A 16,991-nucleotide genomic window follows, 5' to 3' on the forward strand; every position below is an offset into this window, starting at 1 on the left:
TGACTTTGTTGGTCCCCTGTGCGATGTTCTGTAAAACAAGTCAGTTCTCTCCATTTAAGTCATATTCTATTTAATTCTGGTAAGTACTCTTATCGAATGTCTGTCTTGTGCCAGCTCTCTGCGAAGTGCTGGGATACCGTGATAAGCAAAACAGTGGGCCAGTAGTTGATTGGGAAGGCAGACGGTACAAATGGAAGGACTATTAAGAAAGAGATTACCGGTGCCATGGAAGCAAGCAGCTGGGAGATCCACCCCCAACCCCAAGACATGCATTGGCCCCACATGGGAAGTCCCACACTCAGGAAATGATGGCAGAGCTCCGAAGGGTAAGTCCTAGTTAGCTAGTGAGAGGGTGGATTGTTGGAGACAAGGGCACCTTTGATAGGGGAAGGTCAGGGTCAGTCTGGAACATTAACATTCTCAGGAATTGAACTTAAATGGACACATTTTCTTGAAAGACACAAGTTGCCAAAACTGACCACAAGAAACAGGAAATGTGAATCACCCAGTATCTACAGAAATTAAGTTTACGAGTAAAAAAAACCTCCCCATAAAGAAAATTTCAGTATAGATGGCTTTATAAGTGGATTTTACCAACCTTTTAAAATATTTTTAAAAAATTAACTTGACACAAACGTTCAGAAAATGGAGGAACGAAGATTGCCAACATATTTATGAGGTCATTATTACTCTGATAGCAAAACCAACCATGTGTTACTAAAAAGAAAGTTACAGCACACTACTCAAAAAAATAGATGTAAAATTCTTAATATAAAACCAAATCAGGGGCGCCTGGGTGGCTCAGTGGATTAAGCCACTGCCTTCGGCTCAGGTCATGATCTCGGGGTCCTGGGATCGAGTCCCGCATCGGGTTCTCTGCTCAGCGGGGAGCCTGCTTCCCTCTATCTCCCTCTCTGCCTGCCTCTCGTCTGCTTGTGATCTCTGTCATATAAATAAATAAAATCTTAAAAAAAAAAAAAACAAACCAACAATATATACAAGGAGAATGCGTCGTGACTATATGCACCTTATTGTAGGAATAGGACCCTCCCTTAATATTTAAAAAGTTCAGTGTAATCTACTACATTAATACTTAAAGGAATTTTATCTTCTCTAGAGGTATAGATAAGAACATGACAAAAACAGAACCCTCATTCAAGGAAAAAAACTCAGCAAACTAGGAATTGAAGGAACTCTTATCTGGGAAAGGGCAATATGAAAAATACTTACTAAGACTAAGAGTCAGGTGCCTGGGTGGCTCAGTCGGTTAGGCATCTGACCTTGATTTCCGCTCAGGTCATGATCTCAGGGTTATGAGATCGGCTACTCACTGGGCATAGAGCCTGCTTGAGATTCTCTGTTCCCCTCTCCCTCTGGCTCCCTGCTTCTTCTTAGGAAAAAAAAAAAAAAAAAAGAAAAAAGGATCAAGAGTGGCCTCAGTTCTGCTAAGATTGAGAACAAGAATGTCCTCCCTTACTATCTTTGTTTGACATTGTACTGGAGGTTCTAGGCAATGCAATTAGAACAGGAAAATTATTGGGGCACCTGGGTGGCTCAGTTGGCTGAACATCTGTCTTCAGCTAGGGTCATGATCCCGGGATCTCAGGATGGAGCCCCATGTCAGGCTCCCTGCTCAGTAGGGAGTCTACTTCTCCCTCTGCCTCATAACCAATTCGTGCTCTCTTTCTCTAATAAATGAATAAAATATTACATAAAAAGAAATATGAGAAATATTAAAAAGGAAGAAGGAAAATCATCTTTATTTATAATCAACATGATCATATACATTAAAAAATTAAAGAAATCTCCCTTTCCCCCTGCCATGCTCCTAAGGCTAATAATGAGTTTAGCAAGATCACAAGATACTGTCAGGAGAGGATTCTTCCTAGGTCTCTCATGTTTCTGTCTGTCTTACAAGGAGGGGCACTGACTGTCTTTGTTCTAGGCTCTCTTCAAGGAGGTACACACACACAGACACACACACACATTTAGAGTGAACAGCATTGGATAATGTCTTCCTCTAGAGCAAAGGGTAGGTTTATTATTCGGGATGATAAAAATGTCTCCTTTGGGGCCAAAGTTCAGGCAGGCTTACTGCTCATTGGCCAAGAATCCTGTTCTTTAAGCTTGGGTTTCCTCTTCTGCAGGACACTGCACTTCATGTGCAGGCATCAGTGGTTCCTCCTCACGTTGCCTTCTAGAAAGCAGGGCTTGGGGAACCAGAAGCTGATTCTCTGATTCCACTGTGAGTAAGAAGCTGTCCTTTATCTCTGACCCAGTATTCTCATGTCTTCTGGCTAGCATCCTCGAAAGCTGTTTTTAAGTAGGGTAAAATCTCAGAGCCTTCAAAGCTCTTGATAGATACAAGATACAAAAATCAGTTGTTTCATACTAGCAGCAAACAATTAGAAAATGAAGTTAGCAAGCCTTTAGCAGAACATGAAAAGCATCATACAGAGATAACAGGATGTGTGTAGGACGAAATGTGTGCTCTGAAATCCACAAAGACCTTGCCGAGTGAAATTAAAGACCTAAATAAATGGAAGGAGATTCCATGCTCATGGATAGAGAGATATGACGTTTTCTCCACTCAAACATTCAAATCTTGAGTGGTAGACAAAATAGTTGACCCCTTCCATGACTGTCCCTTTCAAATGAGGACAGTGTCCTGACTGTCTGTCTATTAGCCCTCATTACTGATGTCCCAGGTCCCCCTCTGCTTCTCTTCTTTCACGTCTTCATCTTCTCTCTGGTCCCATGGGCTCCCTCATTCATCCAGTGAATTCCTTGTGTCTATTTATAAAGAACACTATCTGAGATATAGATAGATAGATAGATAGATAGATAGATATACCCTAAAGAATCAGGATTTGCTGTAATACTGCTTTTTGATTTTTCCTTGGACAGTACTCTTCACATGCAACTTGCCTTAGAATTTAAAAGAGACCCCCCCCCAAAAAAAAATCTCCCAGAGTTGACACAAATGAGTGTAAAGAAAGAAAACAAGCCTAGAATTTGAAAGAACATGAAATTTATTAGATGCAGCCTACAAAAATAAAACCACCAAAATCAGGACCCAGCAAGGCCCCACCCCAATCCCCATAAAAACATTTCACATACACCTATGATGGCTAGCAAAGATGAAAAAGATGCAAAGATTCCAAAGCAGCAGATGCTCAGCTGGAGAAGGTTGATGACGGGGTCAGAGGAGCCCGTTCCTGGAGGAGCCCATGGGTGGCTCAGACACAGCACCAGGTGCAAACCCCTGCTTTTGGCCCGGTGGCCGCCGTCAGGGGATCCCTGAGCAGGTGCCTGGCTGCAGCCTCTGGGTGGGAGGCCGACCGCTTACTCTCTCTGTGTGCTCTCGAGCTGCTTCACTCTCAGACGCTGCTTCTGCTCCTCCAGCACCTGGTAGAACCGGTACATGGCTGGAGGGTCCAAACAGGGACAGAGACACAAAAATTTAGTGAGTTTGCAGGTGGGTCCCAGACATCCCCAGATCCTGGCAGACCACTGCAGAGTGCCTTGCTCAGGGATGTTGAAGTTCAGCCTCCCTTCTTGAGGATGGATTTCCGGCTCCAGCCGCTCTCATTAAGCTGCACTACCCCAGCATCTGCCTGCCGGACACCTGCAGCTCTACATCAAATCCAGGAACCTGGCTCATGCCCTTGACCTCATCGGGTTTTCTATCTGCCTCTCTTTGCTCAGTCCATTCTCCAAAAGGTATTTCGGTGACATAAATGTTCTCTCGTTAACGGTTCTGTTCCCAGAGATAGAACAGTATCCAGTATGTGGCAAGATGCAACAGAAAATTGGCAAAATGAAGGTCGGAGTCTCCATAACCTTCAGAGGAGAATCTGAACTCCACAGGAGAACATACAGGGACCCCCAAGGTCTTCTACTGGTCTATCTCCCCGGCCATACACCACTAGTCCCACAAGGGCAGTATACCACTTCTTTGTGGGTAGTCCCAATGCCCCACTCCAGACAGGCACAGAACAAACACCCAAAGGGTGCGGTGTTCGAGTGCCTCTCGGTTCCTGTTTGCAAAGGAGCTCAAAGACATGAAAGTAGATGCTACAGCCAGGCTGGCGCTACAGGCTGCTAAAGGCCCCAAAAGAGGGAAAATCCAGGAATTGGGCAATAGAGGAACTGATGGAGCATCTTTGAAGGATGCCACGATCTTGAGGTTGGGACCACTCACCTTGTTTTAGCCGGAGGGGCTTATCCGCAAAGACAATGCGGAACCAGCCAGGCTCCTTACATGTGTAGGTCTTGCCGCGGGACAACATCAGCTTGTTGTCCAGAAAGTGGTGATGCAGCAGCAGCTCTTCCTCAAAGGTGCACGGATCCAGGTACTAGGGAAGGCCGAAGGACAGAGCTGAGCTGAAGACACACCAGGCAGCTCCGCCCCAGAATACCGGGGCCTCATTCCCACAGCTCACCACTTGCAAGTTGATCCAGATGTAGAGGCCAGAGCCACGGTTGAGAAAAGGGATCCCCAGTGCCTTCAGCTTCTTAGTAATGTATCTGTGAGCTTTCTGCAGCCTGGAGCGGTAAGTGGGCAGGTACACTGTGTCAATCCATTCTGGACGGGTCGGGGAAGAGAGCTGTCAGGGCTCTGGTAGCAGAAATCTGCCAGCAGGAGCCTTATCAGATGCTCCCTCCTTGGGATTTCTATCCAAGCCAGACTCTGGGTTCTTTCTGGGCTGAGGATAGCCATACCCAGCACACCTTCTCAGTAGGTCAGTAGGAATGTTCCACTTGGCTTGACATCCCTGACACAGAATCAGAGTCCCCCAGAAGGGGGACAATGAAGAAAGTAGATGTTCTGTTGCCAACTGGGGAGATATTCGGAGGCTCATGCAGTGGACTTGGAGAAACCTAGATATGCTGGGGGGTGGGAGGTTCTTTACCCAGTTGTTCTTAGCACTGGTAGCACATTAGAACCTCTTGGGGAGCTTTTAAAAGTCCCAATGCCCAGCTTATACCTGCAGATCAAAACCGGAATCTTTGGGGATAGAGCCCACGTATCAGCATTTAAGCTCCCCAGATAAGTCCCAGGTGCCCAAGGTGGAGAACTTGTGTCCAAGGGGCCAGGAACCTGGTTTCTGCCACATATCAAAGGGCCTGGCACCACGCATGGGGCCATCTGGTTGGACTTCTCTTAGCCACCCTGCCAAAGCTGAAAGCAAATTGCCTCTAAAACAGATTATCAAATTACATTAATTTGTATCATTATATCCCAGCTTTTAATTTAAACCCTCCAGCCTGGCATCCGCTCTGTTATAGGGAATTAAAGAAAGGGGGCCTTATCTAAGTTTGGGTGATGGCATTAAACAAATGAGGTGGGAGGGGGAGGTTTCCTCTGAAGCCAGGATTCACTTGTGATCCATGGAGGAAATTGAATCCAGGCGCCATAGGTCTAGCCACACCAGCTTGCCCAAATGGTAGTTCTCCTTTGGCCACCTTGGAAGATGAGGTCTTCAAGGAATTGTGGCATTTGGGGTCATCTTTGCCCAAAGCAAGCAGGGTATTGGGGAGGGAAAATTGACCTTTGCATTGGGTTTCTGTCTTTCAAGCCTTAGAGAACAATTTGCCTCTGCCCTTTCCAGGCAGAGCTCGAGCTCCCAGGCAGCCAAACACGAAAGCCCATCTGTGTTTTAGACCAGCAGCTCCGCCTTCCCCCTCTGCCCTAGTGCACAAGCCTAGCAGCATCCCGCCCGCTTTCAAACTTCCTGTCCTGCCACCATTAAGCCCAAGTCCGCGAACAGGTTCTTGGTGGACTAGAGGTATGTCAGTGGCCCAAGAAGACCCAGGAACTCCCCCATGGCCATGATGCCTAGCCATGATCCCAGCCCAGGATGGGACTCATTACCTTGGTCCTGAAGCAGCCGGCACAGCTTGTACTGGGCAATGCCGGAGATACCGTGGAGATAGCCAAAAGAGCTCACAGCAGAGGCCACCTCCTTGTTGTGCGTGTAAAGAACACCAAAGCGGAAGCCAGAGATGCCAAAATCCTAGAGGAAAAGAGGTAAGGGAAGGAGTGCCTGGTTTGCCCATCTCCTGGCCCCCTTTCCTTTTCTACCCAAGGACAGGAAGCTGGGGCTCACCTTACTGGTGCCCCAGATCACATGGGTCCTGTTGGGGTCAGGCAAACTGGAGAGGAGATGGTACAATCAAGGTTATGAACTACTGAAAGGATGAAGACTTGAGGTCAATGAGGACAAGAGAGGAAAACGGATTTGAGGTCCTGCCTAGAAATAAGAGCCTCTGGGGCCCAAAGTTCAAGAAACAGTTGCCCCAGTTAACAGCCAGGGAGTCAGCAAAAGGTATCCTTGGGGAACTAGATGGAAGAGCTCCTGAGTGCCCACTGAATGAAGTCTGGCCCCCTTGGCCTGACTCATGACCTTCCTGCTGCTGGTCTAAAGCCACCTTCCTAGCAATGAGCTCTTCACACACGTGGGCCACCCACCATTTTTAAAATGTGTTCACCTATTTCTAACTGCCCCACTTTGGGTAAAACTGTACGTTCTGCCAGGCATGGCCTTGGCCTTGCTTTAGCTGCTGGGATCCTATCTTAAGGCCACACGCTACCCTTAAGAAAGTGTTCTATTTCTCTTCTTTCCCTATGCACTACTTATCAAGAAATTCCTACCCTGACCTTCTGTGGGGTTTTATGTAGACTTTTGACAGTGTGCTTTCTACCTTACCTTCAAAGTTATCTCATGTACAAAACAGCATTGTAAAAAGATACTTAGGAGGAAAGAGGATGCTTTGGTCATTTCCACACTCCTGGAGGCACTTAGCTCCAGTTCCTAGTACACAGCCAATCAAGAATATGGCCCATGAACGCACCCTGCAAAAGCAGGAACTTCATGGCTCACATTCCCAACTCCAGAAGAGGCCAACAAACTCACCTTTCCATGCTCAGAACGCTGTGGAATGTGACAGAGTCGTCAAACACAGACAGCATGTAAATCTCATCTATAATCACATGGAGATTGTACCTGCAGGTTGGGCCAAAGAGGGAGAACATTATCTAGGTTCTCTCCCATCTCCAGTCCCTTTCTTTCATGGGCTTCTCTGGAGACAGTTCACATGCTGCTCCCACAGCGCATCCAACCCTTCCAAGGGACACAGTAACATATAAGGAGGGTACACCAGAAGGGGGGGTCTTCAGACCTGGCTTAGAGGTAAGAAGGAAGAGGACCCAAAGACAGTCAAGAGAACATCTAATCCTTCAGCCGTCAAGCAGAGACCAATGCAATGCAGAGGGCTCTGTGTCCCCAAGAGTTTTACATCTAGTATAATCAGGAGCTCCCACCTGGGGGCCGATTGGACAGTGGCCTTCAGCGGGCTAAGTGCTAGTACAAATCACCCTGCTTCTTCTCCCAACAACCCTCCCAAGCAGAGCTGGTATCTCCACTGCACGGATGAAGAAACCATTTCTGTGACAAAGTGAGTGCCTCAATTAGCAGGTGCTCGAGCTTGGATCTGATCCTAGTTCTGTCAGATTCCAGCCCACACACTTCCAGGTTCTTCCTCTTGTCCTCATGCTGTGCCATGAATTGGTCTGGACTAGAGTTATGACATTTGCGTAAGTGTGATTCTTCTAGAAAATGGGAGATTAGCACCCCTAACAAATAGGGCTATTTCAGGACTCCAGAGAAAACCGATGGTAACATGTTCGTGAAAATGGGACACGAGGGTTCTCTGGGGACACGTCTTCACCCCACAAGGTCTGAGAGTCTGGCTTCCTCGGTGCTTCAGGCCAAGTAGATGGGAAAGGGATGCTGGGAGAAAGTGGTTACATGACAAAAAGAGGAAAAACAACAAACCAGATTACAATTGTTATGTGGGTGTCTGTACCGGGTGGGGGACAGGGGAGCAAGGCAAAAAATGTTTGGTTGAAGCATGTGGATGCATTTTCTTCCACTTCAATTTCAGTGAGTATCATGCAGTAAGAATATTGGGATAGATTACATCTGGTTCCAGCTTCCTGGCCATGAGTGATAGGAACCCTGTTCAGGGACTTCGTCTAGTCCCAAGGACTGGAACCCCCACCTCTTGGCAAATCCCAGGCATTCTTCCAGTAAGTCTCGGGAGTAGACGTCTCCGAGGGGATTCTGAGGGTTGATTAGTATGAGGCCTCTCACCTTTTTCCCCTAAAAAAAAACCAAAACCAAACCAAAAAACCAACAAAACCACCAAAGCCCCCAAATAAACAAAACCCCCAAAAAACATCACTGAGGTGAACCCAACAGGTCCTTCACATCTACCTCAGGTTCAGCTGAAGGTCAAGTCAGGATACCTAGTTTTGGGTACCTCCCCGAGGCGTCTAGCTGGGATCTCAGCAGCTTAGGATCTGCAGCACGCAGCTCCCTTACTGCCCACACAGAGCGGGGCAAGGAGGAGCTCTGGGGTCGGCCCCCAGAGACAGGGCTCAGGGCTCAGAGCTCCTAGAGGGACATGCCCCTGGGATACCCCCTCCTCCGAAGAAGGAGCCTACAACACCTCGGTGAGAACGTGGTCCTGGGTCTCAGTACTCAGCCCCTCTCAGGGGCAGCAGCACCCACCGCGAAGACATGGGTCCCTCCTTACTGCAAGGGTCGACTCGAGCAGAGCTCGCTCTAACTTGTCCACGGTGAGCTGGAACGGACAGGGGTTCGCATCCGTGCTCTGGAAGACAGACACTGCCTGAGCACTGCCTACCTGAATGCTTCCAAGCACCGGTCCCTCGCTCCTCTACACACCGCACAATCCCTCATTCTCAGGGCTGCCGTCCCTCATGCCCTCTTTGCCCTAATTTCTCCATTCTCCACCCCCCACCATCACTTATAGGGGAGGAGAGTGAGGTCCCCTACACCTTCCAAATGCCCTTGGAACATTCCATTGCCTGGTGGGGAGGGGCTGAGCAGGGGAAGGGGCCCCATTCTGACCTCGCTGTCCAGGTGGACAGGAATCAGCTCAATTTTCGAATACAGGCCGGAACTAAAGACGAAGCCGCCATAGAAGGGGGTGGGGGTCAGAAAGGCCTCTGGAAGCGCAGGGAGACAATGCCGTCAGTCCGGGGGCTCTTGGTGGGAAACTGCCAGCCACCCCCCTCCCCAGACCAGAAGCAACACTACAGACAGAGGTTAGTTTGGCAATCTCCCCTACATGGGAGTTAATTTTTGGCCTCTAGCTCTGTAAAGGTTACATTTTTTTTTTTTTAAAGATTTTTTATTTCTTCATGTAACAGAGAGAGATCACAAGTAGGCAGAGAAGCAGGCAGAGAGAGAGGAGGAAGCAGGCTCCCTGCTGTGCAGAGAGTCCGATGCGGGACTCAATCCCAGGACCCCGAGATCATGACCTGAGCCGAAGGCAGAGGATTAACCCACTGAGCCACCCAGGCGCCCCAAGGTTACATTCTTATAAACATTATTCAGGGAACACTGGGGAAGGAGAGGGGAAGAATATTGCTAGGAATGGCTCGGAATCCAGGTTAAAAACCCAAACCAGCTTGCTAGCGGGTGGAGCCCTAGTCATCCAGCAAATCTTCCCAGCTCCTGTCCAACCATGAGAGGCTGAGGTCCGTGCCCAGAGAGGGCGCTCATCTCTCTGCATGGCTTCGGCTACCTGCCTCTGATGAGCCCCTGGGTTCTTTCCTTCCCTTTCTTTTGGCCTCATGGAGGAGTTAACCAAGGACATACTCCTTTGAGCGAAACTGGCCATCAGGGTAACTTCCTTCTACGGATCCAGAGCTAAGATCGGAGGCTCTCGCTCTGGTGTTGTCAGGAGGGAGACTGGGAACACATCCCTTGGCCTTATTTGATCTAAAATGAATTTGCCCCTCTTTTATTTATTTATTTATTTTTTTTGGGGGGGGGGGCAAGGGAGATAGGAGTTAGGAAATCTAACTGGCCTAGGCTAGTTTACCAGGGCTCTCCGTACTGGGGTTGAGTCCAGAAGCCCAGCCAGTAATATATGGAGTTGGCTCCAATTCTCACTCTTTCTGAGGCACACCTCCTTGAGGACTGTCCCATATTTTCCTTCCATATTAAATGGGGACCCAAATCCATCCCTCCTATGGAAATAGTAGGAAGATGTTTGAATCGGGCTAGAAGTTCCAGCACATCCGGGGAAAGGCCTTTGAGTCAAGATATCCTTCTTTCCCTAAGGTCCAATGCCCATGAGTGCTATTTCCTGAGGGAAAGCAGAGTCCATTGACTTACCTCCTGGATCACACAGAACCATGGCTAGTGTGGAGAATACGGAGGAGCAGCCATTTAGAACAACTACCTGAAGATGCACAGAAGGCAGAAGTCAAAAGCCAAACCCCATGTAAGAAGGTCTGACCCCTTCGTCTCCCTCCCCTTAGGAGGAACAGGCAACAGGAACCTCCTCTTCCTCCAGGGGGTCTCCTCCAGGACCCACTGGCCTTGGCTCTGCCCTGGCCCTGAGGGTCTCTGCTGGTTCTAGAAAATGCAGGGAGTACCCCAAGAATATACCCTCTACCAGGGTGGCAGTGAGGCTGGGAAACGGACTCACATTTTCCGGATCGAGCTGAGCAGGTACCTTGCAATAGCAGGTCAGGAACCGGGCCACCTCCTCCCGCAGGCTGTGGGTAGACCCAGACAGACTTGGTGGTACCCAGACCCGGGGGCCTTGCCTTAGTCAACGTCTAGCCTACAGCTTTTTCCAAAGAGCAGGTCATCCAACCTCCTGTCACAGGGCTATCGACTGATGCTATAGACTCTCCAGGCGATGCAGACAATAGATGTGAGAGTTTGGACAAGAACTCAGGCCTTTTGAACTATAGGGCGGTGCTATTTCTACTACATCAGGCTCCCTCCTGAGGAGGTTTCACTCTAGACATTTTCTAGAAGTTGTTACCCAAAGAAATAGGGAGGTAGCCAACCAAGAATCTGGCGCCCTGGGTCCTTGCCTTCCTGAGAACAGGTGTCTGGGGGCCACAAGACTGTAGATCTGGAAGTTGCTTACAATGGATGCCCGGACCAATCAGGATACTGCAGCAGGACATCCTCGATGACATTCATATCACTCTGACTCAACTGTTGACAAATAGAGCACGAGGACAGCCAGATCAGGAATGACCAACAGGCTCATCCTACCACTAGGATGCGTATGGGTATTTGCCCTACAACCTGGGGTCTTACAGAAGAGAATAGGGAGTCATGTCACATGCCCCTTCATGAATGGAGGCCCCAATCCTCCTGTCATAGGTTACACAAAGAGAACTCACTGAGGACTGTTGTTGGACGACCTCCCCAACCCTACACTTGGGTCAGAGCTCCCTTGGCAGCCTACCCACCATAGACCCAGCCATAGCACATCCCTAAACACAGCAAGCTAGGAGGTCAGATGTGTTATTCTATAAGCTTTCCCCCCCCCACTCCCTTCCTTACACTCTTAAGTCACATTCATATATCTACCGCATGCTAAGAAAGATTCTAGAGGGGACTGAACCCGACAGTGGGTCCCAGCACAGCCCAAGACTTGGCTTACCCTTTCAGTCATCAGATCAAGGCAGAGCTTATTCTCACTGAGGCCAAGGTTAATGAAGCCCTGGAGATGGAAGGAACTGATCAGTCCACTTGCCCTGCCCTATAGGGACCTCCTAGAACATTCTAGTAAGCGCTCAACTTAGATTATTTCAAATGGAAATCTCACCGCCCCATGAGGCAGTTCACTCCATGTCTAACAACCTCAAGCATCAAAAAACTTGTCACAGACTCAGAAATCGTACAGCTTGCAATTTCCCCCTTTAGAGCCACACAGTGCTTATACACCAGAGAGCAGTCTCTGAGTTCCTATCACGTGCCAGACCCTAGACCAAGTGCCTCATGCAGTGCCCTTACTTCTCACAACTCCCGAGGAAATGTTCTATTATGGTCCTCGCTTTAAAGAGAGTGAAGCTTAGAATGGTAGACTACCCCACTAGCCACAGGACATTGGTGGTGGACAGAACTCCATCTGCCTGACCCTAGGGCCTGTCTCATGCCCATGACTGGCTGATTCAACTTTTAATACACCTCAGACCACCCAAGCGGGCCTCCCTTTACTTCTCTCAGGTTATTATTAATGTTCCTTTCTCCAGAGGCAGACTACATTCAGCACTAGACTCCCTTTGGCCAGGGCAGGTTGGCTGAGCACAGTAACCACAGTGACCACAGTGACCCCTAGTGGCCAAGAGCAAGGACTGAGGGAAAGCTTGCAGAGGAAGGGCAGGGAGGACCCAGGTAGGGCCCTTAACTTTCTGGGCACTGTCACCGTGCTTCTGCGCCCATTACCTGATCTCTAAGATGATAATAGCGTCTACTTCGTGGAGCTAGGGAGAGTGAGAGAGAGAGAGAGCCCAGGGTTCCGTAAATTCTAGTGATCAGGGCCCTTGAGGAGATGTACCTCCCGCCCCTCTACCCCCCAACCCCCGCATCCTCACCAAGGTGTTCTCGTCCTCATGGTATTTATCTCCTTGGTACATCTTGTAGTCCTGGAAGCTGGCCTGGTAGGAGGCAGAGATGTCGATCCCACGGCGGGACAGGTGCTGGCTGACAAATGTCGCTTCAGGGTCATTCAGTTGGTAACCTGGCTGGGCAGGCTGCCTGGATGACTGGGCCCATTGCCATTGCCCACCTCCAGCATCACCCTTCACATCCAGAGAAGGGCAGGACGGTTGGAGCCCTGGGCCATCCGTGGCGCCAGACTGTAGGAGGTTGACCAACTGGTACATTAGGTTGCCCAGGAGGGCTTCCTGCTCCCCGGGGGCCTGATAAGGCCTCTTATCCTCTGGCACCAGGTCCTGCTGCTGGTGCCTGGTGGCGAGCTGCCTCATATGCTTCTCGATGGCCTGCTTCAAGTGTAGCATCATCTCCATGGGCTGGGTGTGGACGCCCTGGTTTCCGAGGCCCTGACTGCCCATCTGACCCCAGGGCAGATGGACGGCGTCTGATGGGTGACTCATGCTCTGGGTCTCGGCCTCAGCAGGCTGGCTGGAACCTGCGGAGAGAGGGAGAGACTGTGCAGTGCAGCAAAGGAGATGCTCTTCGACCCTCAGGTTCAGGCCTGATCTCAGGCTTCCCACCGCCTCCTCCGACTTCCACGCCTTGGGTACAGACCCCTGTCAGTGCAGGAAGAATTACCAACTCACTCAAGGGGCAATGCTTAAGTGTCCCTGAGCCCAGACACTGGAACACTGTACTCAAATGACATTAAAATGTGTTCTGAGAAAAAGCATCAGGGCCCACTTTGAGAAAAAGGGGAAACTCAACAGGTAGGCTTGGGAGTCTCCACCCTGTGCCTCAATTAGAGCAATTCCTGCTTTACTGGGTTCTAAGAAAAAGGGAGTTTGAAGACAGAAAGAGAGAGGGAAGGGGAGGGAGGAAGACAGAGAAGGAGGCACAGAGACAGAAAGGAAATAAAAAGCATGAGTAAATTATTCTGCTAGACTAGATGTTAGTAAACTCTGCCCAAGGACCAGATCCAGACACCTCTTCTTGCAAAGAAAGCTTTAATGGAAATACAGTCACATGTGCTTCTGTATCACCTCTGGCTGCTTTTATACCACAACGGCAGAGTGGAATAGGTGGGGCACAAACCATATGGCTCACAACGTCTAAAATATTCATTCTCTGGCCCTGTATGGACAAAGTTTGCCATCCCTTACTCGAGAACAACAGCCCTTCTTTTTTTCTCTTTTTACAAAGTTGGCCATACCAGATATTCAAAACTTGGCCTTTCCCTTCCTTCCTTGTGTCGCCTCCTTATAAATGCCTTTGACCTGCTCCCAGTGATGGCCACCTTAGACTATCATCCCTACAAACCACGGGCGTGCTACGTGGCCCTTGAACTTCAGACTTCACCAGGATCATCCAGAGGACTTCTAAAGGACAGGGGTGGAGAGGCCTCATTGCCAGACTTTCGTTCTGTAGGTGTGGGCTGGGAATTTTCAGTTCTAACAAGTTCCTGAGACTCTACTTTGAGAACTTCTACCTATTCAAACCAAACTTTCCTCTGAAGAGAAGTCAAAATGATGGGGAGGACCTAAGAAACACCTTTTTAAAGTCTCAAAGTATCCAAATACTGGACATTCTGCCCAATGTCTTCCAACCATGTCCCATCAGCCCGTGAGAGCCCCAGAGCCACGAGTAACTTCCCCCAGAGGACAATACTGTTCCTCGTTCAGGATCTCCCCGGCTCAGTCTTCATCACGATACTGTTAGCACCGTGCCTGGCACATATGTAAAAACGAATAGGAGAGGCCCAACCACAGAGATGTTGCCAAGTCCATGAGGAGAGGAGCCATCACTAAGGACTTGGCGAGAGGAGATGGAATGATGACCAGGTGCAACCACGGACAAAGTCATGCCAAGTCTTGACTTAGGGCGCCAACCTCTCAGCAGCAGTCAGTGCTACGAAGAACTTCCCTCACCAGAATCAGGAACATGCATGCTATTTAGGAAGAACTAGAACCAGCATAAACCCTCATGTCTAGACTCACCTAGACTCTGCTCTAGCCCAAATTCCCTCCTTTAAAAGTAGGAAAGTCGGGGCGCCTGGGTGGCTCAGTGGGTTAAAGCCTCTGCCTTCAGTTCGGGTCATGGTCCTGGGGTCCTGGGATTGAGCCCCATGTTGGGCTCTCTGCTCCGCAGGGAGCCTGCTTTCTCTCCTCTCTCTGCCTGCCTCTCTGCCTATTTGTGATTTCTCTCTGTCAAATAAATAAAATCTTTAAAAAAAAAAAAAAGTAGGAAAGTCATGTGAATGGGGCTCTCCACCCTGCAGGTAAGCAGGTCACACTGTCCTTCCGGATACAGACATCCCCCTGATGTAGGAGGGTTCAACTTATGATTCTTTTTTCCTTTACAACGTGCGAAAATGATATGCATTCAGTAGAAACTGTACTTGGAATTTGGAATTTGAAGTTTTTCCTGGGCCAGGGATACGCGATACGACCCTCTCTCTCTCGTGATGCTGGACACCAGCCATGAGCTGCAGCTCCCAGTCAGCCCCGCCACCACGAAGGTCAACAACCGGCTTGCAACTATCCAGGACCCAGACAACCCTTCCGCTTCTCACCTTCAGTACAGTATTCAGTAAATCATAGGAGATATTCAACACTTCATTATATAATAGACTGTTAGAGGACTTTGCCCCAGTGTAGGTTAATATGAGTGTTCTAAGCATATTTAAGGTAGGTTGGGCTACACTGTGATGTTCAGTAGTTTAGGTGTGTTAATTAAATGCATTTTCAACTTGTAATGGGTTCATCATTACATAACCCCTCATAAGTCAAGAGAGATCTATACCTGGAAAGCACAGAGGGGTAGTTAAGGGTCAAGAGGGATTCCTGTGGCTTTGCCTTCCAAAAAAGTGGTGCCTGTCATCTCTGCTGGCCCTGAGGAGTGCTGGTGGGAAGGGCCACAATGGCGGACAAGATCTCTTTTCAATGGAAAAGAAGTTAGCAATGGGAGGAAAGCGGGGGTGGGGGGGGCTGCTTTCTTCCAGGTCCGGACTCTCACATATTGAGAGTCTTGATCTGTGTCATCTTAATAACAAAAATAAAAGATCTCACAGCTCTGTAGTGTCTACTAGACCAGCGCGCGGCCCCAGAATTTAAGCAATAATCCCAGTTCTGGCTGGATTAGGAGCTGTCTTGGACTTCTTGCCCTGAGAGTCCTTGATGTTACCAAAGTTCCACGATTCTGCCCCATCTACCCATCTCAGCTGGCGACTCTAGGACCAAAGAAAACAGCAATCAGGATGCTGCTGACGGAACAGGCTTATGGAACAACAAACAGGTGCCAAGGCAAGTACCTGAAAGAAGTGTATTTTCTTGGAAACATGTATTTTCTAGTAAGGAAGTGAGAATGTGGCAAGGCCAGGAGGAAACCTGGCAGTTAAGCCTCTACGAAGATTTGTCTTTTCTCTAGGAAAAATCTATTGTGAAAGATGTTGGCCCACAAAGGCAATAATGTCCCTAAATTGTCTGTTGTTTAGGTAAACCAATCCTTTCCTCAAGTCCTCTTACACGTACCCTTGGTTTCAATATTCCCCAGCTTCCAACCATCTACCTGTTAAGTCACACTCTGGGGCACCTTCTAGAACAGCTAGAAGCTGTGTCTCAGAACCAGCCCAGTGGATAGCAACAGCCCTCTATAAAGGCTGACAAACAGTAGAAGCTGAGAAGGGGTGAACGTGTGAAATGAGCTAGGAGCAAGCTGGTCTCCGGTTCGTTTGCAATGCTAGCAAATGGGTATACCCTTTCTGGAAGGAAACTTTTGCTGTCACTCTTCCTAGTACCCTACAAGCTTTTCCAGCTCTGTCTTGCCCTCCAACCTTCATTTTCTTTGCCATATACCAACCTCGCCTGCATCCCAGTCCTCTGACCTAATTCAGGTATGTCCTTCTTATTATGGTAAGTAGGATAAGGACTATAGAGTCTCCTTTACGTGCTGGGAAAGCAAGGTGTGGAGAAAATACAGCCACTCAACACAAGCCGCAAAACTAAAATCTCAGGTAAAAACAGCCTTGAAGATCCTAGGTTCTATTTTAGAGTTCCTGCTCGGCTATTGTAGCATGTGGCAAGAATTACCTCCCCTGTCTGGGCATCAGTTTCTCAATATATAACATAAAAAGATGCCTCAATTCAAGGTGAGAAAACTGAAGCTTAACAACGATGAGTCACTTCCACGGTCCCACAGGAGAGCCAGGATTTTAAACCTCAGACCTCCCACTTGAGCCCAGAAGTTCTGGGAATGAGAGTAAGCTGGCTGAAAACCAGTCCTGGCATGGACAGCTGCTGGGCTTCACGACACCATGCCCAGGAGATCTCAATTTTTGGAGTTGGATTAACTTCATCCAACAAACTTGTCCTCCTGTATTGTTCGTGACTCCGATTCCCTGGGCAGAAGCTGGTAAATACTCTGGAAGTGGTTACCTTAGAGTTGCATTTCTCAGAGGATCACTTTTCAAATACAGTGTCCAGAACA

At 48.8% G+C, this 16,991-nt stretch overlaps 1 protein-coding gene across 2 annotated transcripts in view; it reads right to left on the reverse strand.

Annotated features, from left to right (window-relative positions):
* Positions 1-3,014: 3,014 nt before the first annotated feature.
* LOC101673521 (very-long-chain 3-oxoacyl-CoA reductase) overlaps positions 3,015-16,991 on the reverse strand; it is a 325,507-nt gene continuing 311,530 nt past the window's right edge. Inside the window, exons 2-15 of one of the 2 annotated variants that reach the window (XM_045066001.1) lie at positions 12,446-13,002; positions 11,512-11,571; positions 10,987-11,057; positions 10,534-10,603; positions 10,218-10,284; positions 8,943-9,040; positions 8,605-8,682; positions 8,068-8,168; positions 6,921-7,010; positions 6,114-6,159; positions 5,879-6,020; positions 4,446-4,588; positions 4,205-4,358; positions 3,015-3,428 (exon numbers count right to left, since the gene is read on the reverse strand). In XM_045066001.1, the coding sequence (XP_044921936.1) occupies positions 3,346-3,428; positions 4,205-4,358; positions 4,446-4,588; positions 5,879-6,020; positions 6,114-6,159; positions 6,921-7,010; positions 8,068-8,168; positions 8,605-8,682; positions 8,943-9,040; positions 10,218-10,284; positions 10,534-10,603; positions 10,987-11,057; positions 11,512-11,571; positions 12,446-13,002 (1,760 nt within the window). In that variant the 3' untranslated portion in view covers positions 3,015-3,345. The remainder of the gene's footprint in view (positions 3,429-4,204; positions 4,359-4,445; positions 4,589-5,878; positions 6,021-6,113; positions 6,160-6,920; positions 7,011-8,067; positions 8,169-8,604; positions 8,683-8,942; positions 9,041-10,217; positions 10,285-10,533; positions 10,604-10,986; positions 11,058-11,511; positions 11,572-12,445; positions 13,003-16,991) is intronic. The other variant, XM_045066002.1, reaches the window with a different exon arrangement.

This window comes from Mustela putorius, unplaced genomic scaffold (genome assembly GCF_011764305.1).
Source record: "Mustela putorius furo isolate JIRA1106 unplaced genomic scaffold, ASM1176430v1.1 tig00003859_pilon_pilon_pilon, whole genome shotgun sequence".
In the NCBI taxonomy this organism is placed as follows: Eukaryota; Metazoa; Chordata; class Mammalia; order Carnivora; family Mustelidae; genus Mustela; species Mustela putorius.